Source organism: Ascaphus truei, chromosome 3 (assembly GCF_040206685.1).
Source record: "Ascaphus truei isolate aAscTru1 chromosome 3, aAscTru1.hap1, whole genome shotgun sequence".
NCBI lineage: Eukaryota > Metazoa > Chordata > Amphibia > Anura > Ascaphidae > Ascaphus > Ascaphus truei.
Window position 1 is genome coordinate 267,468,900 of NC_134485.1, and position 25,301 is coordinate 267,494,200.

The 25,301-nt window shown below is 42.3% G+C and overlaps 2 protein-coding genes across 5 annotated transcripts in view; one reads left to right on the plus strand and one right to left on the minus strand.

Annotated features, from left to right (window-relative positions):
- The window catches only part of METTL21C (methyltransferase 21C, AARS1 lysine), a 21,202-nt gene extending 11,123 nt beyond the window's left edge, over positions 1–10,079 (plus strand). Inside the window, exons 1-3 of one of the 2 annotated variants that reach the window (XM_075590758.1) lie at positions 6,627–6,761; positions 8,936–9,053; positions 9,234–10,079. In XM_075590758.1, coding sequence (XP_075446873.1) covers positions 6,744–6,761; positions 8,936–9,053; positions 9,234–9,628 — 531 coding nt within the window. In that variant the 5' untranslated portion in view covers positions 6,627–6,743 and the 3' untranslated portion in view covers positions 9,629–10,079. Of the gene's footprint in view, positions 1–6,626; positions 6,762–8,935; positions 9,054–9,233 lie in introns of those variants that run through there. The other variant, XM_075590757.1, reaches the window with a different exon arrangement.
- Positions 10,080–13,968: 3,889 nt separating this feature from the next.
- TPP2 (tripeptidyl peptidase 2) overlaps positions 13,969–25,301 on the minus strand; it is a 58,421-nt gene continuing 47,088 nt past the window's right edge. For 2 of the 3 annotated variants that reach the window (XM_075590755.1, XM_075590754.1), the window contains 6 exons: positions 24,236–24,387; positions 19,085–19,181; positions 16,857–16,987; positions 16,044–16,248; positions 15,274–15,393; positions 13,969–14,840 (listed from right to left, as the gene is read on the minus strand). In XM_075590755.1, coding sequence (XP_075446870.1) covers positions 14,751–14,840; positions 15,274–15,393; positions 16,044–16,248; positions 16,857–16,987; positions 19,085–19,181; positions 24,236–24,387 — 795 coding nt within the window. In that variant the 3' untranslated portion in view covers positions 13,969–14,750. Of the gene's footprint in view, positions 14,841–15,273; positions 15,394–16,043; positions 16,249–16,845; positions 16,988–19,084; positions 19,182–24,235; positions 24,388–25,301 lie in introns of those variants that run through there. The other variant, XM_075590756.1, reaches the window with a different exon arrangement.

Genomic DNA, 25,301 nt, shown 5'->3' on the forward strand with positions numbered 1-25,301 from the left:
TACTTAACTCGCACCGGGCCGCGCTCCTCCTCCTCGGGTTCCTCGGCGGTCTCCGTTCCCCCCGGCGAGGCGGAGCTGAGACGCTCAGCTGAGGAGGTGGTGTGGGCAGCCGGCCCGTACAGCTCCCGACTAAGAGAGCCGGAGCAGCGCTCGCGGGGATGGTGATCTGGGGGCGCGGCCTCTAGGCCTGAAGGTGAGAGCGGCGAGAGCGTGCTCTGGGGGGGGAGCGGTCTGTGGGAGGGAGCCCCGGGGGAGAGGGTGATGTTTGTGAGGTTCCGCGGAGTGGTGATAGGGGGGGTTCCGTTGTTGCGGGCCAGCCGCCGGGAAGGGCGGGGGGGGGGGTCAAGGCCGGGCAGCCGTTGAGGAGGGTGGAGTGTGTGTGTGTCTGTGTGTCTGTTGTGTGTTCTTTGGCCCGTCACTCCGCCTCAGGCGAATGAGAGGTGTGCGGGGGCGGGCGGCCCAAGGGACCAATGAGATTTCCCCTAGGGACACCGGACATCCAGACAGGCATACAGTGCTTTCACTAATATAGTATAAGATATGTGTGTGTGTGTGTGTGTGTGTGTGTGTGTGTGTGTGTGTGTGTGTGTGTGTATATATATATGTGTGTATATGTATGTGTGTGTGTATATTAGTGTGTCACCACAAGTACCCAGTCACCCACACTCACCCTCTCCCGCCCACACACCCACTCACCCTCTCACCCACCCACTCACCCTCTACCCACTCACCCACCCACTACTCACCCTCTCCCGCCCACCCACTCACCCTCTCCCCCTCATACTCACCCACCCACTCACTCACCCTTACCCGCCCACCCACCCATTCACCCTCTACCCACTCACCCTCTCCCGCCCAAACACCCACCCACCAACTCACCCTCAACTCCCTCACCCACCCACTCCCTCACCCTCTAACCCACTCACCCTCTCCCGCCCACCCAGTCACCCACTCTCCTTCTCCGACCCACCCTCTCCATCACCCACCCTCTCCCTCACCGACCCTCTCCCTCACGACCCACCCTCTCCGTCACCCACCCTCTCCCTCACCGACCCACCCTCTCCGTCACCCACACACCCTCTCCGTCACCCACACACCCTCTCCGTCACCCACCCTCTCCCTCACCCACCCTCTACCTCACCCACCCTCTCCCTCACCGACCCACCCTCTCCGTCACCCACCCTCTCCCTCACCGACCCACCCTCTCCGTCACCCACCCTCTCCCTCATCCACCCTCACCATCACCCACCCACCCTCTCCCTCACTCATATCTGTCTTTTTTTACTAGATTAATAAGGAACTATGTACAGTAACAAGGACTAGTTGTAGTAAAGTATAAATGTAATACAATAAATAAACAGTTATGTCAAAACCAAATGTTATTTGTTCTTACTAGGGATTTATTTCATTTCTTTTTTTAAAAGGTGGGACAATGGGGCGAGTAGATTTTTGGGTGATTTGTCTAGATAGAGGTCAGCGGTCTGACAGAAGTATTCCGGTGTCTGCCGCTGCTACAGTGTAACTCCTCCCTACCGCCCTCCTCTCCGCTCCTGCTCCATTCACATGGTCCTCTTCTCCCTCCGCCACCACTGCTGTCCTCTGCCGCTGCCGAGCTTCGCTGCAGGATGCCGTCCTTCTCTCCCTCCGCCGCCGGCTGCTGTCCTCTGCCGCTGCCGAGCTTCGCTGCAGGATGCCGTCCTTCTCTCCCTCCGCCGCCGGCTGCTGTCCTCTACCGCTGCCGAGCTTCGCTGCAGGATTCCGTCCTTCTCTCCCTCCGCCGCTGGCTGCTGACCTTCGCTATATATCCATACATACAGTATATATAAATAATTTTTTTTAAATATATATATATATATATATATATATACATACATACATACATACATACATACATACATACATACATACATACATACATACACACACACACACCAGAATATATGAGTTCTTCAGTATTTATTGATACCTTTTTTTTATTTGGACCAACAATTTGTGTCATGGGACAAGCTTTCAAGAGTTTTCCTCTTCCTCAGGTCAAGCAATACCATAAATATATACGCACATAAACATGCGCACACACAGTGTGTATGTATATGTGTGCGTGTGCGCATGTTTATGTGTGCGTGTGCGCATGTTTGTGTGTGTATATGTGTGCGTGTGCGCATGTATATGTGTGCGTGTGCGCATGTATATGTGCGTGTGTGCATGTTTATGTGTGCGTGTGCGCATGTATGTGTGCGTGTGCACATGTATGTGTGTGTGCGCATGTTTGTGTGTGTGTATCTGTGTGCGTGTGGGCATGTACGTGTCTGCGTGTGCGCATGTATGTGCGTGTGTGCATGTTTGTGTGTGTGTATATGTGTGCGCATGTATATGTGTGCGTGTACGCATGTATACGTGTGTGCATGTTTGTGTGTGTGTATATATGTGCGTGTGCACATGTTTATGTGCGCCTGTGCGCATGTGCGTGTATACATGTATATGTGTGCATGTTTATGTGTGCGTGTGCGCATGTTTGTGCGTGTATATGTGCGCATGTATATGTGTGCGTGTGCGCATGTATACGTGTGTGCATGTATATGTGTGCGTGTGCATATATATCTATATCATACAAACACATACATACACACCTAAGCTCTGCAGGGTCCTGTGCCTGCAAAATGTCTCTGTAAAGTGCTAGGTAAAACTAGCAGCGCTATACAAGAACAAGCCATTATTAATTTTAATAACACACACATTGAATTGTACACATTCACATAAAATTAAATATACATATTGTTTACAGTATTATATATACAGATTTGATTTTAAATGAGTTGTTAATATTTAACATTAACTACACACGTGCAATGGAATAAGGTTTAATTAATTAATTAATTATGAGCTACTCTCCTTTTCTGCTGCTGCTCTGTCAGTTCTGGGGGAAGATCATGTGACCAGGCAATGACTGATACATTTGTGCTCATGCTTGTGCACAGCTGTGGAGGGGGCAGGACTCACAAAGGGGTGTGCCAGAGCCTGTTACATTAAAGGAAGGGGTTGTGCCTTTCTAAAGGGTTGCTATAGAAACAGAAATGCTCGTTACATTAGAATACATAAAAAATTGTCTTTCAAAGTTGTTGTTTTTAAAAAAAGAAAATGCTACAAGTATTTTCTCACAGTACAGAACTGATTTATTAAAAAAAAAAACACACATGCAGGATATTGACTGAACTGCAGCTTTAAGTACGTTTCAGTGTGACAAAATTGCCCTTTGCTCCTGTTAATTTCATACTAGTTGCTTGGGCAGCTGAGAGTCAAAGTGCCACCTCAACGTCCGTGGCAGGCCGCCAGTTGAAGAGCCCTGGATTACAGCATTGAGCACTAACAAGCGGGTAGTTAGCAGTGTTGGTGCGGCTGGGGTGCTTGACCCCAGCTTTGAATATTGCCAAGGGAATGTCATCACTAATGATTGCCAAGTTTCTAAGATGAGCCTAAAAGCTCAGATGTTCCTATAACCAACGAGATCGGTAGGGTTAAGTTTAATGGGTTAAATGTGCTGTACATGATTTGAGCCCTACAAATAGATAAATACATAAGATTAAGACGTATGTCATTTTTATTTTAAATAATGTTTTCATGACCATGAACACTTTGGAAACATTTTATCATATTTTGTCTCATTAGTAAAGAGATTAGGCAGTTCGTTCAGTGAGTAATTCTATAGGCAAATTCAATGCCGTTCTTCCCCAATTTCTGTCAGTTGCTCTTTTTTATTGTACTTATGCCATCAGGCATAAAAAAACACTTTCACAGGCCCTGTGAAATATGTAAATTTACATCACAAATAAGTGAAGAGTCTTACATTAAGTGAACCATTGTATTGTAACTTGCTTCAGAGGAAAGAGGTCACCACTCTAGACAAGTGATTTGGTCTATTGTACAGAGATATAGTGTGAATATTTTCCCTCGTTACAGGTGTCTTCTAAATTTTTAGGCTCACACAGATGTAATGACTGGGATGTCAATAAGGCAATTACAGTAACACAACTACAACAGTACTTAAGTGCGACAACTACCAATTACTAGATTGTTTTATATTGCTTATCGGGTGCTGGAGAATTGCTAGTTGTTCAATATCAAAGCAAAATGGGAGTGAGTGCTAGAGGGGATGACGAAAAAACAAAAATCAATATGAACTTAAGCAGAAAATTGACCACGAGGCGTGGGTGCTAGAACTGCCCTGCTGGGAATTTGTACCCAAGGAAGAGAGATTGGTCTGGTATGGAGTTACAGTGGTAGGATACTACAGGAAAGTACAGTACTTCAGACATTGAAGCCTTTGCTGTGTGTATTATATAGTATATGCAAGTGATCCAATGCTAGGTAAAAACCATATTTGAATGCTGTTTTCTGTCTACCCCTAATCAAATTAAGTGTTGCCACCTAGGCAGGGAACACCCTGTGTAGAAAACCATTTGTTTGAATGTGCCTCAGATGTGCTAATTAAGCAGACAGAACCACACTGTCAGGTGACTTTTTAGGCCTATATAAACCCAGTCAGAACAGCTAGTCTGCCTGCAGTCATATCCAAGTGGCCCATTATAAGTGGCATGACTACTGAACAACTGAAGTTTAAAAGAAGTGAGGAAGAAGTGGACACCCCATCTTGCCCTGATTCCTGCATTTGAACTACGCTGGAAAGGAGGATATCATCAATACCAGACTGCATCATTACTGCTATGATGCTGCCTTTACCATTTATATTTGCTGTGACTTCACTTCTTCTCAAATTATGCACTTCTTTTTACCAGCCTCAGTATGTCTCTAACTCTATTCATATATCTCCATCTCTCCTTCCTTGACCACTTCTCTTTTCACATGAACTCCTTTCTTACCTGCGTCCTCTGACACCACACAGCTATATCCTCTGCACTAAAAAACACCCCTACAAATCATCCTCACACATCCTCTTTCTGTCCATGCTTCTCCTCCTTGCTTCTGGGGATATCTCTCCCAATCCTGGTCCCTGTCTTATTCCTACATGTGCTCGTCCTTGCCTGCCAATTGCAAACTCTACTCCTTCTGGTGTCAACCCCTCCAACCTCATACCCATCCCCTGCCACCCTCCCTCCTCTCTCCCTTTCTCCTGTGCTCTTTGGAATGCTCGCTCCCTTTCTAACAAGTTCCTCTCTGTGCATGACTTCTTTCTCTCGCACTCCCTGCTTCTCTTTGCTATAACTGAGACCTGGCTCACTCAGTCTGACTCTGCTCTGGAAGCTGCCCTCTCCTATGGTGGCCTTTCCTTCTCCCACACTCCGCGCACTGATGGCAGGGGTGGAGGCGTGGGGCTCCTGCTCTCCTCTCTGTCGTTACCGAACCCTTCCTATTCCTCCCTCTCTTGCTTTTCCCTCCTTTGAGACTCTCACTGTCCAGATTTTCTCTCCTCTCCCTGTTCATGTGGTGGTCATCTATCGCCCACCTACCTCTACTCATCCCCCTTCTGCCTTTCTCTCTCACTTTGAATCCTGGCTCTTTCTTCCTCTCCTCAGACTCCCCTGTTCTTCTCCTTGGGGACTTCAATTGCCACATTGATGACCCCTCTCTCCCTTGGGCTTCCCGCTTTCTTTCTCTAACCTCTTCTTTTGGCCTTCAACAGTGGACTGCAGCCAGCACCCACAAGGATGGACACTACTTAGACCTGGTTTTCACTAAGAACTTCTCTCTCTCTGATTTCTCCATTTCCCCTTTTCCTCTCTCTGACCATCATCTCATCTCATTCTCCACCTCCATCTACCCCCCGGTTCTGCAGAAACCTGCGCTCTATTCACTTACCTGACTTTGAGTCCACTTTACGCTCCTCTCTCAGCTCTGCTACAGACCCCGACAACCTGGTCAGGAACTACAACTCTGTCTTGTCCTCCTCTCTTGATCTACATGCCCCACCTTCTCTCTGCTGCACTCGCCCTTCTAACCCTAGACCCTGGCTAAATTCCCACACGCGCATGCTGCGTTCCTCCACTCGTTCCTCTGAACGTCTCTGGAGTAAGTCTCACACTCTCGCTGACTTCCTTCACTACAAATTTATGCTATCCTGTTTCAACTCTGCCCGCTCGCAAGCTAAACAAGCCTACTTTTCTGCACTAATCAACATGCACAAGTCTAACCCACGCCAACTGTTCTCTGTCTTTGATACTCTACTCAAACCACCCTCAGCTGCCTCTCCTTCGTCCATCTCCGCTCAGGACTTTGCTGACTATTTTAAGGAAAAGGTGGAATCCATACGGCAGAACATTCCCTCTGTTTCTTCCCCCCATCCTACACCTCTTCCTAACTCTCCTCCTGCCTTCCTTGACTCTTTTTCCACTCAGAGGAGGATGTGTCGCTGTTGATCGCCTCTTCTCCCTCTACCACTTGCCCTCTAGACCCCATTCCCTCCCATCTCCTAAAACCTCTTGCTCCTACTATAATCCCTACACTCACACACATTTTTAACTCCTCCCTCTGCTCTGGAACCTTTCCATCCTCCTTCAAACATGCAACAGTTATACCATTACTGAAAAACAGCAAGCTTGACCCTACCTGTCTTTCTAACTATCGACCTGTCTCTCTCCTGCCTTTTGCCTCTAAACTCCTTGAACGTCTTGTATTCTCTCGCTTGCTCCATTTTCTCAACACCTATTTTCTCCTAGACCCTCTACAATCTGGCTTCCGCACTGCTCACTCCACGGAAACAGCCCTCACTAAAATAACTGACGACCTCCATGCTGCCAAAGACAGAGGTCATTACACTCTGCTCATATTACTCGACCTCTCTGCAGCATTTGATACTGTGGATCACCCTCTTCTCCTTCACATTCTCCACACTCTTGGTATTCGGAACAAAGCTCTATCCTGGATCTCATCCTACCTCTCCCATCGTACTTTCAGTGTCTCTTCTGCTAACACCTCCTCTATTGATCTCTCTGTGGGGGTACCCCAGGGCTCTGTCCTGGGACCTCTTCTCTTTTCTCTGTACACACTCTCTCTAGGTGACCTAATAACATCTTTTGGGTTTAAATATCACCTCTATGCTGACGACACACAAATATACTTTTCAACACCCGACCTTACACCTGCTATACAGACCAAAGTTTCTGAATGTCTCTCTGCTATATCATCCTGGATGGCCCTCCGTCGCCTTAAACTCAACATGGCTAAAACAGAGCTCCTCATACTTCCTCCCAAACCTGGCCCTACTACCTCCTTCCACATTACTATTGGAACTAGGATCATTCACCCAGTAGCCCAAGCACGCTGCCTAGGGGTCACACTCGACTCCTCTCTCACATTCGCCCCTCACATTCAAAACATTTCTAAAACCTGTCGCTTTTTCCTCCGCAATATAACAAAGATACGCCCTTTCCTCTGTTGCTCGACTGCTAAAACTCTGACTCAGGCCCTCATTCTCTCCCGTCTTGATTACTGTAACCTCCTGCTGTCCGGCCTTCCTGCCTCTCACCTGTCCCCCCTACAATCTATCCTAAATGCTGCTGCCAGAATCACTCTACTCTTTCCTAGATCTGTCTCAGCATCTCCCCTCCTGAAATCCCTCTTCTGGCTTCCGATCAAATCCCGCATCTCACAGTCCATTCTTCTCCTCACTTTTAAAGCTTTACACTCTTCTGCCCCTCCTTACATCTCAGCCCTAATTTCTCGCTATGCACCACCCCGACTCTTGCGTTCTGCTCAAGGATGTCTTCTTTCTACCCCCTTTGTATCTAAAGCCCTCTCCCGCCTTAAACCTTTTTCACTGACTGCCCCACACCTCTGGAATGCCCTTCCCCTCAGTACCCGACTAGCACCCTCTCTATCCATCTTTAAGACCCACCTTAAGACACACTTGCTTAAAGAAGCATATGAATAGCACTGTGGATATTCTAAACACGATACATAATGCTTGGCCCCCTGCAGACGCACTTACCAGAACTCCCTCCTACTGTCTCTGTACGTTCTCTCTACCTACCAATTAGATTGTAAGCTCCTCGTGGCAGGGACTCCTCTTCCTTAATGTTATGTTTATGTCTAAAGCACTTATTCCCATGATCTGTTATTTATATTATCTGTTATTTATTCGATTACCACATGTATTACTACTGTGAAGCGCTATGCACATTAATGGCGCTATATAAATAAAGACATACAATACAATACATAACTGTAACAGACCCAACACAGAAAGGTAGAGGAGAGAGGAGGCAGGTTTTGGAAAAACAGAGGTGGTTTATAGTGGCATATCAAGAAATTAGATGTGTATATACAGGAGGAGACAGATTCATAGTACCGTAAAGCAGGGGTGAGCACACGTTTTATGCCGAGCCCCCCTTTTCATCCATGACATTTCTCGGGCCCCCCCTTGCCTGATGTAATCAAAATCACATTTTAAAAAAACCCTTTATTAAACAGTATATAGTTTCATTAACTTGTTTTGCTCAATGTATGATCCAGATAAAAATTTGTAAATTACCTGGTCTCCTGTGACAGGCTATATACTGTATAGAATCTATAAGGTATATTGGCTGAGATTATACAGAAAAACGCAGGCAGCGCCAAAAAAAATTCTATGCATACACTGAAAACGCTTATACCAACTGCGATTGTCGCGCTGCTTGCTAATGCAATGCGGGCAACAGTTTAAGCGTTTTCAAAATGTGTTTTCTGGTTGCAACTCAATCAAAAAAGATTCCCCCCTTGTTTGCGCACCGCTGCTGTTAAGGATTGTATAGGCATCCAGAAGAATTTCAGGTCAGTTTGAAATAGTGCAAAGTGACTGTGCTGCGTTGTGTAGTACATTACTGGAGGAGGAAATATTAGAAGACCATAAAGAAGTAGGCTACATTCCCAATTAGAGTCAACTATGAAAGCTTTCTTATCTCACCAAGCTGTTACATGTAATGTTTTCTCTCCTTTTTTGCAGGCAAAAGCTTTATGTCAGTTTCTGGAAGAAAACCAGGAAGAATTCAACATGACAGATAAGAAAGTACTTGAAATTGGTTCTGGAACAGGACTGGTATCCATTGTTGCATGCATACTAGGTCTGTGATTAATTTATTCTTGTTCGTGCTTAAGTTAATTGCATATTACTTTCAACATGTTCCACACGCTGCTTCTTTAAGGGAATTTGCTTGCATTTGATGCGATGTGTTACATAGCAAAAAGTGAACAAATGAACTTGTATTCACACACTACAGTATGTGACCGATTTCCTCTTCTAGGGGCTCAAGTCATAGCAACCGATTTACCCGATTTACTTGGAAATTTGAGATTAAATTTATCAAGAAACACACGAGGGAAGAGATTGCATCAGCCTGAAGTGAGAGACTTGGTGTGGGGGCAGGACCTCGAAAAAGACTTCCCAAAATCGACTTGCCTGTATGATTATATTGTTGCAGCCGATGTGGTCTATCACCATTCATTTCTGGGTGAATTACTGGAAACTATGAAGCATTTGTGCCAGCCTGGCACTGTGCTAATATGGGCTAATAAATTTAGACTAAAACAAGATTTGGACTTTTTATCACAATTTAATATGACATTTGATGCAGAACTTCTGGTGGAGTTTCCAAATCTAGAGACCAAAGTCTTTAAAGCAAAATGTAAAGCAGCCTGACGTTGAAACACACATGATAACATGTACTGTATATTTATGCAGATAAGAAAAAGTAGGTGTTTATTTTTGTTTGTTTAAGCAGTCATAGTGCTAAGGGGTTTGCTACAAAACAGTTGAGAAGATAAATTGAATTCTCTAAATGAATATACAAATGCTGCACGCCTCCCAAATTGGCTTGAAATTTAGTAGTGACATTTTACATTTGATCCCGTCTTATAACAAAGGTTAATTTGATGAAAAAAAAATATTCAAGCCTGCTAACCCTGACAAGGTTTACTGCATTTTGGCAGGTTCCTCCACTAAATACATAATATTTATTTATTGTCTTATGGACTAAACATAGTGAAATAGGTGGAGGTGCCTAAAGGCTTTAATGAACAAAACATTTATGCTATCTGCGATTCTGTGCAAATAAAACAAATACAATTTTTTCTTCATAGTGCCAAGGGAATTTGAGTGCACAAGTTCCTTAGTGAACACTCACCACCTTCTCCTATAAATAGAACTTCAAATTGTAGAAGTGTTTTTCTCTAAATGAGCCCCGCAATGAGTTTGGGACACAGTTTATAGCCATAGTTTCGATTTTACTATTAGATCATACCTTATTTACAAATTTATCTGCTGCTCTTTCACTGTTCACCACAAATTAGATTTACTTACATTAGAAAAGAGGCATCTCAGAGGGGATATGATAACTATATACAAATATATTTGGGTACAGTACAAGGAGCCTTCAAAAGTATTCTTCCCAAGGGCAGTATAAAGGACTCGGGGGCATCCCTTAAGGTTGGAGGAAAGGAGATTTCACCAGCAACAAAGGAAAGGGTTCTTTACAGTAAGAGCAGTTAAAATGTGGAATTCATTACCCATAAAGACTGTGATGGCAGATACAATAGATTTGTTCTAAAAATTTTGGACATCTTTTTAGAAAGGAAAGGTACAAGGATAGACCAAATAAGTAAACATAGGAAGGATGTTTATCCAGGGAGTAATCCGATTGCCAATTCTTGGAGTCGGGAAGGAATTTATTATTCCCCTGAGATATCATTGGATATTTCACTGGCGTTTTGTGTTTGCCTTCCTCTTGATCAATATACTGCAAGTACAGATATAGGATAAAGTATCTGTTGTCTAAATTTAGCATTGGTTGAACTTGGACGCATGTCTTTTCTCAATCTCATCTACTATGCAACCAGTTTCCACTGGCTGACAGTTCACATTTTCATGGGCTGGTATCTAAAACCCCAGACATAAGAATGTTTTAAGTGAACAAACGTGAATATATTACTGCGCACCAGATAATTAGTGAAAACAAATATTGGTGAACCAGTGTTCTAATTAGATATTATATTCATATATCTGTGATTGGTGAAAATACAATTTGAAATCTATTAAATATAACACTTAGTGATTACAAGTGTGAACAAAAGAATATTTTAAACCTATGTTGAAAGCAAAATGAGATCATCAACATCCTGTAATGCTAATGTAAAAGAAAACAGCGCAAAAAATCTCAGTGACGTATGCATTGATTATATTGGTAGTTCATATAAAAAGGGATAAGTAATGTGTGTACACCAAATTAAAAGATTACAAGCATGACATGTTTTGGACAGTTACCACAATGGCAAAGACCTCCGTAATCCACACCGATCACTCGAATCTGCAGGCTGCAACCGAATGGGCGTCCTGGACCTCCTCGTTAAGCAGTCTGTTCCTGGCGTTGTGTGTGTCTTTCCGGGCAAAAAGTGCTCCTATGTATCCAAGCGCTGCTGTAGGGACCTTGTACGCCAACAGCGTTAGCCGATTACACTTGCCGGCTACAGATGACGTTATCGGTTAAGTCACTCCGAAGCGCGACTATACTGGGTAAGACGATCAAAAGTTTGTATTGCTGCAGATGGAAGAGGGCTGAGACGGTGTGTTTGGTGTCCATAAATGTGCAGAGCTTGCACTCCGACTACAATCCTACGCGTTTCGCAGTATTACTTCAGTAGTAAACTTTTGATCGTCTTACCCAGTATAGTCGTGCTTCTGAGCAACTCACCGGTGACACCAGTAGCCGGCAACTGTAATCGGCTTTCACCGTCATGCTTTTGTAGCCGGGTTCCCTGTTCTCTCTATTCCACCCCCCCTTACCTCCGATGCGGGCACAGGGAAGGGGGGCTACTATGGCTGCAGTGGCGTATAGGCAGCGGAGAGGGATACAGCTCGCGCATGCACAGAGCGTCGTGAGGTTGCAGCGGCCATTACAAGTGCACGGGCACATGCAAAGTGTTATGCTCTGCAAGGGAACTACATTAACCGGAGTGCTCTGAGGCAGTCTGATCATGTGGACAGTGTTAGCCAACAGGGCAGCCAGATTCACGGTGAGGGGAGTGGAGTTTGGCGCGAAGTGCTCACGCTGGCAGTTGGTTCAAGGAGGCAGAAGGCGAAGGTAGGGTCTGGGTGTCTGTGGCTCCCAGATTAGGCCTAGATTGCCCCTCAGCCCCCAGTTAGGACCCAACCATCTTCAGTTTGTGGCTGCTTTAGGGAAACGCCCTCAGATAGGGAAATTTTCCCCAGTAGCCTTGATAGTGGTAGGATTAGTGACAGGACGCCACACGGTGACTCAGACTGCGGTCGGGGACCAGGCCCACCTACGCTATAGACTCTTAAAAGGTGAGAACCTCCAACGGGAGTTCACCCCATACGGAGGCGGACAACGTCACTGGATCAGCAGATCCTTTTTGTTGTTCGGTTGTACCCGGGTGCTGGAGCTCCTGGACAGGTACCACACCAAGTGCACCAACTGTTCATGGGATACTGCTATTCCATACACTTTTGGGTAGGCTCTCACATTGGGGGAAAAGGACATCAGGGGATATTGGTGCCAAGCACCATATACATTGGGGTTGTGTGTGGTATATACTTAGGGGTGCAGGTTGTATATTATGTTCAGTAAAACACGTTATTATACCTGTGTGTGTGTTTACTATTGGTTCCTGGGAGAGGCTCATCCCGCTACGCTGTATTCCTCGCAGGTGGAGGCGCTGCACCGAGGTGAACAAGAGATCACCCCAGGCTCCCAGTGGCGGAGGCTCAGGCCTTCTGGTAGCCAACAGGTAACGGCAGTACCAGTAGTTCCTTTAGTTACGGAAGAACAGGGGCTACACTTGTAACCTTTTAATTTGATGTATGCACATTACTTATCCCTTCTGTATGAATTATCACTATAATCAATACATACTTCACTGAGATTCTTGCACTGTTTTCTTTTTCTTTTACATAAAAGACGTTTTGCCTTTTTGGAGTGAATGAGTCCATTTATTATACAAAGTTCTCAGATTCAATGCATTTCTTCATGGATCTATTTAATCCCTGTACTATTTTATAGTAAGAGGTTATGAATGCAAGTTATGTGCTAAGCTCAAGTGAAATTGTAGTACCAGATTAATAAAAAACACTTCCCTTGGAAGGTAGGGGAGGTGAACTGAAAAGGATTAAATTAAATGTATTAAAAAAAAAAAAAAAAAAAAGGCCAACCACCATCTATGGTTTTACAGAAGTAGAAATTGAGAACAGATAAGGACCATTTGTCCCAACATGTCAATTTTCAGAGGACAATTACTATACAGGTATGTTTCTGCATAATTTATACAATGTTTTTACTTCCATCAACTTAACAGATGTAATTAGAGAACATTTTATTCTGATTTATCATTAAAATATCCTATGGTGAGGAATCTTAAATTCTAAAGAGATTTCTATGTTTTGTTCTCAAATTAATTTTCAAATATTTTCAAATTAGAAGGGTGTAGAGAAAACTAATGCCCAAATTGATTGTTACCAACATAATGGTAAATCTCCTCCCATACTGAATAAAAAAAAAAAAACCTTTAACGCATAAAGTATAGTTGTAAAAGTTACAAATCTATAGTATTCCAGAATGGCTGGTATGCAAACCGATCATTCACTAAATCGGTGTTCACTATGTACAGAATACACCATCCATAATCTTGACTACATTAAAAAGTAGTGCTGTCCTCTAACCTTCCTTCCCCAACAGCCAATCATCATCATCATCATCATCAAAAGCATTGCAACACTCGCCCTGATCACAGAGAAAGATGCTAGCAATTGCATTACTTTGCAATACTCAACTCCAATTCTGAGGGAAGTGGCTTTAATTTGATAAGGTAAATTGGCTAGGAAAGATAGAAATCAAAAACATTGCAAGAAACTAACCCAATTTATCAAATCTCCTTTTGCCTGTGAAAGCCATTAATTGTCTTCCAAAAGTTTTACTGGTGATTTAAATAAACATGCACAAATGCTACACATTAATACACAAACAACGGTGAGATGCAATATTATTTTATTGCAAAAAAAAAAAAAAAAAAAAATTGTGAAGATACCAGAGTGCGTAATATGTTCTTTCTTCTGTGCACGGACTCTGGATGTGTATTTGCTGATAAACATATGTATAACTTTACAATACCCGATTAGGAAAAGTTAAATGTCTGGCACATGTCTATACATTCACCCATGTGCAGGTTTTTGCTGATAAACCATTGCTTTTGCCTGATTATTCAGAGGCCTACACAAAGGCTTTATAACTTGTGACGCTCGCTCTTACCAAGAATAGATTGAATGTAAAAGATTTCTAAAAGCATATACTGTAACAAATAAGAGACATTATTCCAATCAGTGGTAAAAGGATCTGTCCCTTTAGCACTGAATGAGTTGATAAAATAAAAATGTGTCTGTGCATTCAAATGTAAACAGTAATGTGTATTCCATTGCTTTTTGTCTAATAAATAAAATGTCAACTATCCTGAACAGTTTAAGGCCTTGATACCACAAACATAAAATGTTAAAAGATTTTACTGTAAAATCCAGCGCTTTTACAAGTTTTCAATTAAAAATAACCAACTAGACATGCAACCAACCCACACCATCCCATATAACACATTATGTTGCACATCGGTGCATTTTCTGATAAATACACACAGTTAACAATTTCCGTTCAATAACGAAATCATGCTTTAGAAAAAAAAACAAAAAAAAAAAACAGAAACATCTCTATATATTCCCCTTTATGAGACCTTTGTATAAAACCGTTTGAATTACAATTGACATTTTAGAAAATGCAATAATCTGGGGGAAACATGACTGGGATCCAGTTCTCTGTAAATGATGCACAGTGGGTCCATCCAAGTAACTTCATCAGCTATATGAAAAAAACAAAACAAAAAAAGTCAAGAAAAATATTTCAGGTCGCTAATGCGGTCTCCATTAAACAAAGCACGATGAGCACAGATTCTTATGTTAACAAAAGAGAAGTGTGCAGCACTAAGCAGTATACAGTAAATATATAAAGTACTATAGAGGGAACTAAGAGAGCACCAGGCGTATCAATGTGTAGGAGATAGAGCAGTTAGGTGGTTCCAACTATTTAAACATTTCCCTTTTTTTTTTAGCAGACTAGCTTAGCGAAAAAAAAGCGAAAAAGAAAAATTTGGAAACAAGGAAAGTGGAGATAACCATCAAATGCACTGATCAAAACACAAAAGATGGTGTTGTGATAGATAAGACTGCAAATGTCAGAAGCAGCAAGGTTTTGAAGAGAAGGGATACAGAAGCAATCGTAATACAACACTTACCTGGATGCAGTTTTTCCAGTTCTCTTTAGTTGGCTTCTCTTCCACAAGTTTTGTTGCAACTTTAATACCTCGCCCATACAGTTTATTTATCAAGGCATGTTTATAGGCAAACGGTAAAACCTTGGAGAAATAAATATATCATTTGTGATCAAATCTAAATTCCAACTAATAAGTCACCCATGGGCAAGTCCCCCAATACTTTTCCAGGACACAAATGAAATGCTATGTAACAATTCTGTTTATAAGGACAGCTTTTTGCTTCTCCAGTAGGGATTTTAGTTTATGTCCCAAGTGTGAGTAATGCAAGAACACAAGGTCTCAAAATAAAAAACCCTAGCTGAGCATCCAGCTCAACTCTCACATTTTCAATTGATACAGCCACCCGTTTTTACTCTCAAATTGTTTGATAACAACACATTACAGATATCCCTGTTGAAGTTGTGGAAGAATCAGCCCATTCATTAAAAAAACAAGACCATTTTTTAAGAGTAAGCTTCCTGTGGGCATACCAAGGGGACAAATAAATTGCCTCCTGTCCCCACCACACTATCAAGTCCTCCCCTTTTATAGTACAATTTCACAGAACTCATTGATGCCTTCAACAGGTTTGTCACAGAAAGGGTTACCTCTTTACCACTTGTAAGGTGCAGCAACAATTGCAAAACGGGTTAAAAAGTTAAACGTTGCACCAATTTCCTTGAATGAAGCATTTAGTCTATTTTGAATCAGGCGTTTAGATTTTTCATAAAATGCAACAATAGGTTGGTTACCTTTGAGTCATTGAGGTCCGCCCACTTGGCCATTTCCCAGTAAGTGTCATTTAAGACTTCTAAATGGGCCTCCTGATCATCTCTCTCTTCTGTGTCACTTGAAACAGCACCTTCCTCAGACTGCAGGTGGAGAACTTGGTCTGCCAAAGCACAACCCTTACGACACAGCGCATCAATCAAGGTATTTTTCTGTTTGTCCATGTCACTGCAAACAAATATACCACAGAAACTCAAAACATCCACCCTCTCAAGTGAAAAGTCTTATAACTTTGTAATGTTTGTGGGGAAAAAAATCATGAACCAACAGAAGATTAAAGCAAGAATCTGTCAAAAGAGAATCTAATATGGCCACTGGAGTCAACCAATAGGAAGCTGCTACCTAGGACGTGTTCTCTTTGGCCTACGGATTCAGAGATTTGGTAGCCATATTGTATCCTCAAAAGGGAGCAAACAATTCACTGGCTGGACTGCCACTTTAAGGAGCATTTTGTGACAAGTTAAATGGAATATGCATGAACTGAGCCACTGTATCATTTGAGGCCCTTAGGCCAGTGGTTTTCAGCATGCGTGTAAGCACTGGGGCTTCCCGTGTTCACCTACTGTAGAAAGAAATTTGGTAATGCTTGATATTTTACTCTGATGTATAATCTGTGTTTACCATATTAAATTATTCATATTAATTTTATATATAAGGGACATCTTTAAATACATTGAACACTTGCCATGCAGATTTGCACATTTATCTTCATGTAAAAGGCTGTGCACACACCAAGAAAATGATGCAAAGAGCAAAAATATTTACTGGTTAGGTACTTTTTTATAGTGGTTGCGTCAGGTCTTGGATCGGTCTTCATGGCAAAATACACTGCAAGCGCCGTTTGATCAATGCGTGAAACAACATCATTAGCAGCTTCAATTATCTCAGTCAGTCTTTTTATTCGTTCCTTAAGAAAAAATACATTTGTGATAAAAACAGAAGGTTAGAAGAAAGCCACAGATCAGGAGCAAAACAAGTGGAAAAAAATAATTGCCACATGCATTTTAATGTTATTTTTAATTTCCTCTAATACTGGATCTGTGCATGTCAAGTGATTTAGCCCAAATGCATGTTTCATACTTATGTGTCTTAGATAAAAAGCAAGTAAATCAAAATTAGCCATCCCTGGTGTTAAATTCGCACTGCTGAGGAACCCACAGGCCCATATCCAATATGGTGTAAAGTAGGGTAACGCACAGCTGCCTTCCTTCGTGGAAGTAAACCAAGTAATAGTGCTTCTAACCATACTAGATACTCAGATTAACGCAACTTTGTCATGTTTTAAAATGGTTTATGAGATAATATTGTCACTCATTCAGTTTGGTATCGTGAGTGGCTTCTTCATGACAATGTGCCGGAGAAGCAGGTAATCTCTATATGTTATTTAGGAATCTCTCCTAAGTGTGTGTATGTGTCTCTACACATACATATATATATGGCAGGCACTTATAGCACTTTTACTATTAGGACCGTAATCAAGACAACCATCAGTTGTGTAGTATTAGATAATACTTACTGCATTTGTTTTCATTCTTTATGCCTTTCTAATGATCTTTCTCGGGTTGCTATAGCAACTACAGCTCAAGCCCCTTATAACACTGTGCTTGGGTCCAAAGAATCACATCGCGTTATAAGTGGATCACGTTAGAAATAGTGTACCATTGTATGCATTGTACAATATTTAAGATACCAATGATCGTGTTGTAAAGTATTCATAAATATAAAAATTGGGAGCCACGCTTGCATCGCGTTATAAGTGGATCGTGCTATAACGGGGTTGAGCTGTATTTAGAAAGCTACACAACTTCTTTTGAAATAGGCAGTCATGGTGTGTCCCCTGGGAAGAGGGATCTTCTCCGATTGATCGCAGGAGAACAGATTGATCAGCAGCTAAGATAATTGCACTGCCGTAAATGTAAGGAACTGCTGCATTTATTACAAAAATTGGCAAGAGGAAATGCCCCTTTAAATACAGTCTACTATAGAATACACATTGTAAGCAATTATATAGGGCTGTATATTATATTTAAAAGGTTACATTTATCAAACCACTACCATTAGTAAAACATAGTTTAGTTACAAGCTTTTCAGAGGGCTGGGTGGGAGTGGAACAGCGCAAACACAAAAAGTGTCAGGATCTCATGGTGACAAGGGAAACTATGGCATGAGAGAGTAGTGGAGCTGGTTGATTATATGTTGGGGTTTATTATGCAAGTGGTTTATTGTAATTCATGTAACATTTGGATTACTTACCCCTAAGCTTGGAGTGCCTTTGTTCTATTGATTGTTTTACTGCTAAAGTTGTATATCACATTGAGTGTTTAGCAAAATTAAGTACATCTCACCCAAGAATACAATCCTACCTTGTCTGACCACCATTTACTGCTCAGTCTACAATCACTCATAAGAATGCAACCCGGGTAGGTTTGACTGGACTAGATTCTATCCTGCTCCATCTCCCTGCAACATTCCTGTGCTTTTCACCGTAAAGAGGGGGAAGCATAGAAAGTACGAGTCCAGACTTTACAGAGAAAATTACTGCCTTACTCGTTACACAGCAAGGCCGCGTCCATACTGCGTGTGGCGAGAACAAAAGGCATTACCTCAATGAGGCAGGCCATAGAGCACACGGCCGATGAACAGATTTTCCGCGAAACAATTTTTTAAAATTTTGTTGCGACTGCCGGGTCACGTGGGCGGTTCAGCCAATTAGGGCGAGCCGGCCTCGCCTCCACGTCGTAGGAATCCTACAGGCCACGGATCGCTCAAACTACAGGCGCACGTGACAACATGAGCGCCTTTTATATCCGAGGCCCAAGCCTCTGTGCTGCTTATTTCCAGCAGGTATCAGAGCACTAAAATATGGCATTGTTGGGAATTCGCTTTCAATCAGTTTCATCTAAGGCTGAACTCTGAAGAGGCCCATGGAACATTCAGGATACATGAACTTAGAAACACATGCTGGTAAAATATACCCATTCAACACACTGTACAATTATCTTACCTTTTCAGAATCCAGCTGATTAAGTCTTGCAACATACAGAGGCAGATGATTTGGAAATGCTTCTTTCAATTCATTAAAAATATCACTGTTTTCAAGCCTATAAAACATACAATATAAACATTTAATCGCCTTTAACTTGCCAAGAAGCATCATTTATTGTAACACACTTGTTCTTAAACCAGTCTCAGAGGACTGCTAACACTAGGTATTCACAATACATTTGCATTTGAACAAGATACAGATAGTCTAAAAAAAACAAAACAAAACAAAAAATGAACTGGTCTGGCTCAGGGCCCCGAGAAGGGGACCACAGACCATGTAATATCAGAGAAACAAATAAAATGTATATATATTAGATTACTGGATGAAATATAAGATAGAAAAATTGTTGTTCATCAACACAATATATAGAAGAAATACACGAAAATACACATACTAGGTACTCCATAAAATAATAATAACAATAATGTAAAGGCAACTACACGTATCATAATAAATACTTCATTGAAACCAGAGTCAGATGAAGAAGAAAGCACGGCAGAGCAAATATTAAAAAAAAGTATTATTGTAGTCCAAACAAAAACAAAGTTTTGGTCCACTATGGGACCTTCATCTTGGCAAAGCACTGCATTGGTTTTTTGTTTGGACAATTACACTTTTTTGAATATCGTATCCTCTATCCACAAATGTATTATAGAGACTGCGGCTTGATCAGCAAATACCAAGTCTGAGCTCCAGTTCTTTTTCAATCTATTGAACAGACCAAAGGTTGTGGTGTTAATCCACCCTTTGTAATGGTTGTTGGGTGCTTGGAGGATGCTATTAGTGTCAACTTCCTTGAAGTAGGTTTGGGTTGTGATCGTACCCTTAGGCTGAGCTCACGGTGGTGTCATCGCTATGTGCGCGCACACTTCAAGGACTCTTACCTGATTGTCTAAGGTAGTTCAAGTGCCCGCGTCGACGCAGCGACATTTTGCCGCCACAATAGAAATTGAATTTGTGCTGCAGTAGCGTGATGTCAGCTGTTTCAGCCAATGAAGGCGAACCAGCTCCGTGATGCGCTCGCGACGGCCCCGATCGCTGCAAACCAACTCCTGCAGCTAGTGCGCACGTCGCTGGGGCTGCAGGAGTGTGCGTCAGTGCCGCCACCGTAATCTCTGCCATAGGATGTGCATATCATTTAAGATCTAAAAAATCTATTGTCACTGGATCTCGTTTTAGTGTGAATTTGAGGTTATCTACATTTATATTGAGATAAATACAAAATGCACTAACAGACGTCTCATCGCCCCTCCAAACAATGAGGGTGTCGTCTACACCAGGGGTGCGCAAACTTGTTGCGCTGCACCCCCCTGCCTGCTCTTCTGCTCCATCGCGCCCCCCCTTACCTTCAACGATGCGCCAAATTACGCTGTGGGGTCATGTGACGTCACGTCATCCGCGGCATCATTTGACGTCACGTCTCCATGGTAACGGGCGTCATTTGATGCCGCGTAGCATTGGAGATGCATGGACAAGAAGCTGGCGAGTACATTTAGAGGTCTCGCGCTCTTAGTGCGTGGCCTCTGTAACCGCCACACCCCCCCCCCGCAATAAAGTCTCAGGCGTGCCCCACAGTTTTCTCACCGCTTCCAGATCACTATTCGATCAAAAGAAGGATTATGAGACTGGAACACAAAGGCTCTCCCAGTCACCCATGTATAGGTTTTCATAGCTGGGAGCAAACTGTGTGCCCACGGCTGTGACACAAAGTTGAAGGTATAACTGATCTAAAAACAGAAAATTGTGTGAGAGAATAAAAGGTACACACTCAAGGACAAACCAACTGTTAGATCTTGATCTTCTTATAAGAACCTTTTAACGGAATTAATCCCCCTCATGAGGGATAATGATGTACAAGGACTAACACGGCTAAACTAGCCAACTCGCCTTTCTTCTCAAGGCACTGAAAAGAGAGTTCATACTGTATTTACCCTTCCTCGATTGCAATTGATCCGTCGCCACTCAAAAAACATCAAATATGTAGTTATTGTAAAATAGATATCTGCCCTGTGCCACCTCCTAAACACCTCTTTGAAGGGCATTTATTTTTGTAGTAATATGCAAATTTGCTACTAATTATACACGAATACAGGTCAGCTGCATCAAAACGAATTATAAAAACACAATGTGTTTCATCTCAGTTCAATGCCCTCAGGGAAATCATTAGCTGAATGTATTTTTTGAATCAATGTTTAAAAGCTGTGGCTCCTTAAACCAGGTACGATCACAATGCAACTGCATGCGATTAGACCACATGGGCTATATAACAGACCAACTGCCGTATGTGACCCCGTGAAGAAGCACGCCAGAGCGAAACGCGTAGAGGTCACACGAGGTTGCTGCGCGCGTTTTAATTGGTTGGGCTGCGTACCAATGCAGAGACATTTAAAGATATCACACAGCTGATGGTGTTCATCGTCCGGACCCATTGTAACATCACCCGTCGCATGTATCCTGATCTCCCGGTATTTCATGCTTTAATGCTTTTTATATGCTCTCCTTCTGAGGGCTTTTTTTAACCAATACAAACAATTTTTGGAAACGTTTCATCAGCGCGTTTTTTGTTTTCTTTTATTTGTCACGAGTTCCCCTTTGGGAGCTCGCACTATTAGAAGTAATCCTGCGGATTGCAGCACGATGATTACAGTTTGTCACCACTTTTATATAGGACAGCACAAGCGCCGATACCCATGCTATATCTATTTCAAATCAGGTAGTGAATTGAATACACTCGGATCTGACATTGACAACATTGAGCATAGACAGACTTGTCGCTGACTGATAGACTAGACAAATTGCAGATAGCCATAGAAATACAGGTATCATTGCACAATATACAAAAAGGAGAAACAAACTAGTTAATACAGACTACAAAGACAATAGTGTTAACAAGTGGTTATTAGGAGTAAATGAAACATTTAAAAATAGACCACAATGGCAACATTTTACAAAAAACAGAAACTCAGCATATACTGCAAGTCCTTTTAACACCAGTGATCGACACTTGGATACTCAGGATAATGCAACAGAGAGAACACTATTTATTTTGAGATAGGGACCTAGCAACCAGTAAGTGCTAAACCCAAACAGCCTGGGGCAGAAACCGAAGGGTTTGGAGAATGCATAACAGTGTAAACAAATAGAAAGTAAACCAGACAAAAACTGGGGAAACAGCGATCTATCATTTATCATCCCATAATTTAACCACTGAAGAAATAAAATGGGTTGCTTAGCAAGGGACTATCATTTGTTCCAAACAAACCCGACTCATTTGATTGAGAATCACAAGTTACAAATTATATAGGAAATTGAGAAAGATTTATTTTCCAAAATCTCTATCAACATACCTAATTTGGATAGCTCTGCGAGCCATACACAAGAAAAACAAACAAAAACATTTGACCCTTTTTGTAACAATCCAAAAGGGATCATATTCATGAATTTGTTGGAAGATACAAAGAAAATGCATCCAGCACAAAATTAGCTTTTGTAATCTCACTAGAGACCAGTACAAAATCAATTATACAAGTAAATGACAAGGAGACTATAAATCAGATCAGCAGACAAGAGTGGGGAAGTTGCGATCATGGATTATGAAAACTATAGCGGACATTAAAAAAACATTAGATGATCAGATTTGCTATTAACATCTCACTGTTGACTCGACATGGCAATATATGAAGGGCTGTGCAATATACCAGTATCATAGTAATACCGCAATAAAAACATTGACGGTACGCCGCTATGGTAGATGAGTTATCGCGGTATTACTATTCTGTTGGAATGTGGGGTTGAGAGGAGCAACTTTACATGTGCCTCGCTGTGGAGTCTCACAGAGCTGCAGACAGACAAGCTTGCTCTCACCCACTCCCTTCTGGCTCGCCGTACTCACTGCAGGGAGAGGGGGGGGGAGAGCGTCTGGCAGCTGCGTGAGAGAAGTCAGCGTGTGCAGCATTAGGCTACGGTCCCACTAACTACTACAGCGCACACCTCGGCGTGCGCTGTGCGATCTAGCCCCGCCCCCCCCCCCCCCCGGATCCTGCGGTCCCAGTTCCTACCTTGTCGCGCACCTTTCCTCAGCGGTGTGCGACAGGTTTTCAGGCAGACAGGGGAATTTGAGTTTAGCATTCGCGACGGAGGTGTGGCCACGCCCCCGCTGGCAATTCAGCCAATGAGGGCGAACCAGCCACGGGATGTCATGGCCACGCCCCCGCAAACCCACGCCCCCTCCCGTCGTAAACCTTTACTCTCCCCTCAGACTGCACTTTGAGATCCCAGCTTCACTCCGAGCTTCCTTCTGTGCGTGTGACGTCACGGCTCTGGGGATAGGGGAACTACGGATCGCCCACTGGTCCAAAACACCACTCTACGCGTTTCGCCCAGCCCTTGAGAACTGCTTACGGCTTCGTCAGGAGCTCCGGATTACCAAGGGGAGGCGGTGAGAGCTGCGGTGACCTCAGTACATACACATTTATTGTGTTAAATGCTTGATTGTTTTTAGCACATTGTAAGTGCACATTTTATATACCCATTTTTATAAAGTTTTGTATACATCAGATCGCGCTATGTTTTGCTGTCTCTCTCTCGTATATACCACAACCATGCTGACGGGACGAGCCTAGAGGGAGTTCCACACATCATTAACATCCACTGGGTAGCAGCTCTATCTGCAAAACGCATTTTTATTATTGACATCTTGTAAGTAGGCTTACCATCAGAGCCAAGACTGCATCTCATCATACATCTCTATACTAATACATCTGCACTTAAATTTTGTATTATTTCTTTTTATGTTTCCCATATGTGCTCCTCCTGGATTGTCTGAGATATATCACACGTTCTGAAACCCGTGAAACAGGTCCCACCAGATGGTTTGAGCAGGGTCACCAATTTTAGGATTTATTATTTTGGTTATTTATTGAGCACACTGTTCATTTCACTTTTTTCACTTGTGTATATTTACACGTTATATTATCACACTATAAGTAGTTAGCGCCATTTATCACTATTTTTCACTGTACATGTGTGATGGCATAAATAAAATTTTGACCTGCAAGGAATAGTAAAGATGATTTGCTTCTTTTTGGTCATGTTACTTTGTATACCTACTTCGTCATCCACTGAATCTTTAGGTCTCTTAGCGCTTCTGCAAACTCCTCCTTAATGTCTTTTTCTTTCTCCACCTCCTTTTCTTTTTCCTTGCCACCATTCTTCGGTTTCGATGAGGGTGGTATCAAATGATAGTGAACCGAAATGACATCCTATTAGGTGGAAAAACATATCAGTTTTAAATTGTACTTTAAAGCCAAAGTGCTGCCAAATCATTCATTTTAGACGAAAATTACGTTCCCAGTGAGCAGGCATGTTTATAGAAATCCCAATAGTCATCATATCCACTTACCATGAATGCAAGCTATTGATACAGATTGAGGCAAAACGGTCTTAAATATATGTGTGGGTGTCAACGTTTAAACATTTGAGTTGCACAGCAATACAGAAGAGCTTGCATAAGAAATGACTTAACAGTTACAATTGCGCAACTGCTTTGTCCAAAGTTACCCGACAGGTACAGTAACAAGTGTCGTTGAAGATACAAAGATGAAATAGATAACCCACATGAAACCCTTACAGCCAGAAAAATACTTAAGCTTTCTGCTAAATAACAGGTGGGATTTGCAGGAATATCATCATCTCTCCTTTTGGTACTGCGGAATGGGGATATTATTTAATATTGTCTATTTCCATATTTGTTGAGAATTATACATTTGTTAAAGGTTGAGATACCTAAAGGACAAAAAAGACTTCACAACTATTTTCAGAAATGGCTATATTACACACGTCAATTACACTGTCTTTTCTACAGAGATATTTACTAAAGTCTTGAATGCATGGTAAGTGAAAAAGCTATGCTATATGGACCTATGAATATTTATATATTATAGCTTAATATTTTTCAAGAGCCCCATACTTTGGAATTTGTATGACTTCAAGTGTTATGCTTTGAAGGAATCATAAAATTTTATTTTTTTTATTGTTGGGAAGGTGTGTGCTTGTGTGATAATGTGAAATAAATACTACTGTTCGGATTTGTTTTAATTGGAAGAATGGGGCGGGGGATGCTAGTATCCCCTCGCCGATTAGATGTTAGCCCTCATCGCTGAAAATATTCCCAGTG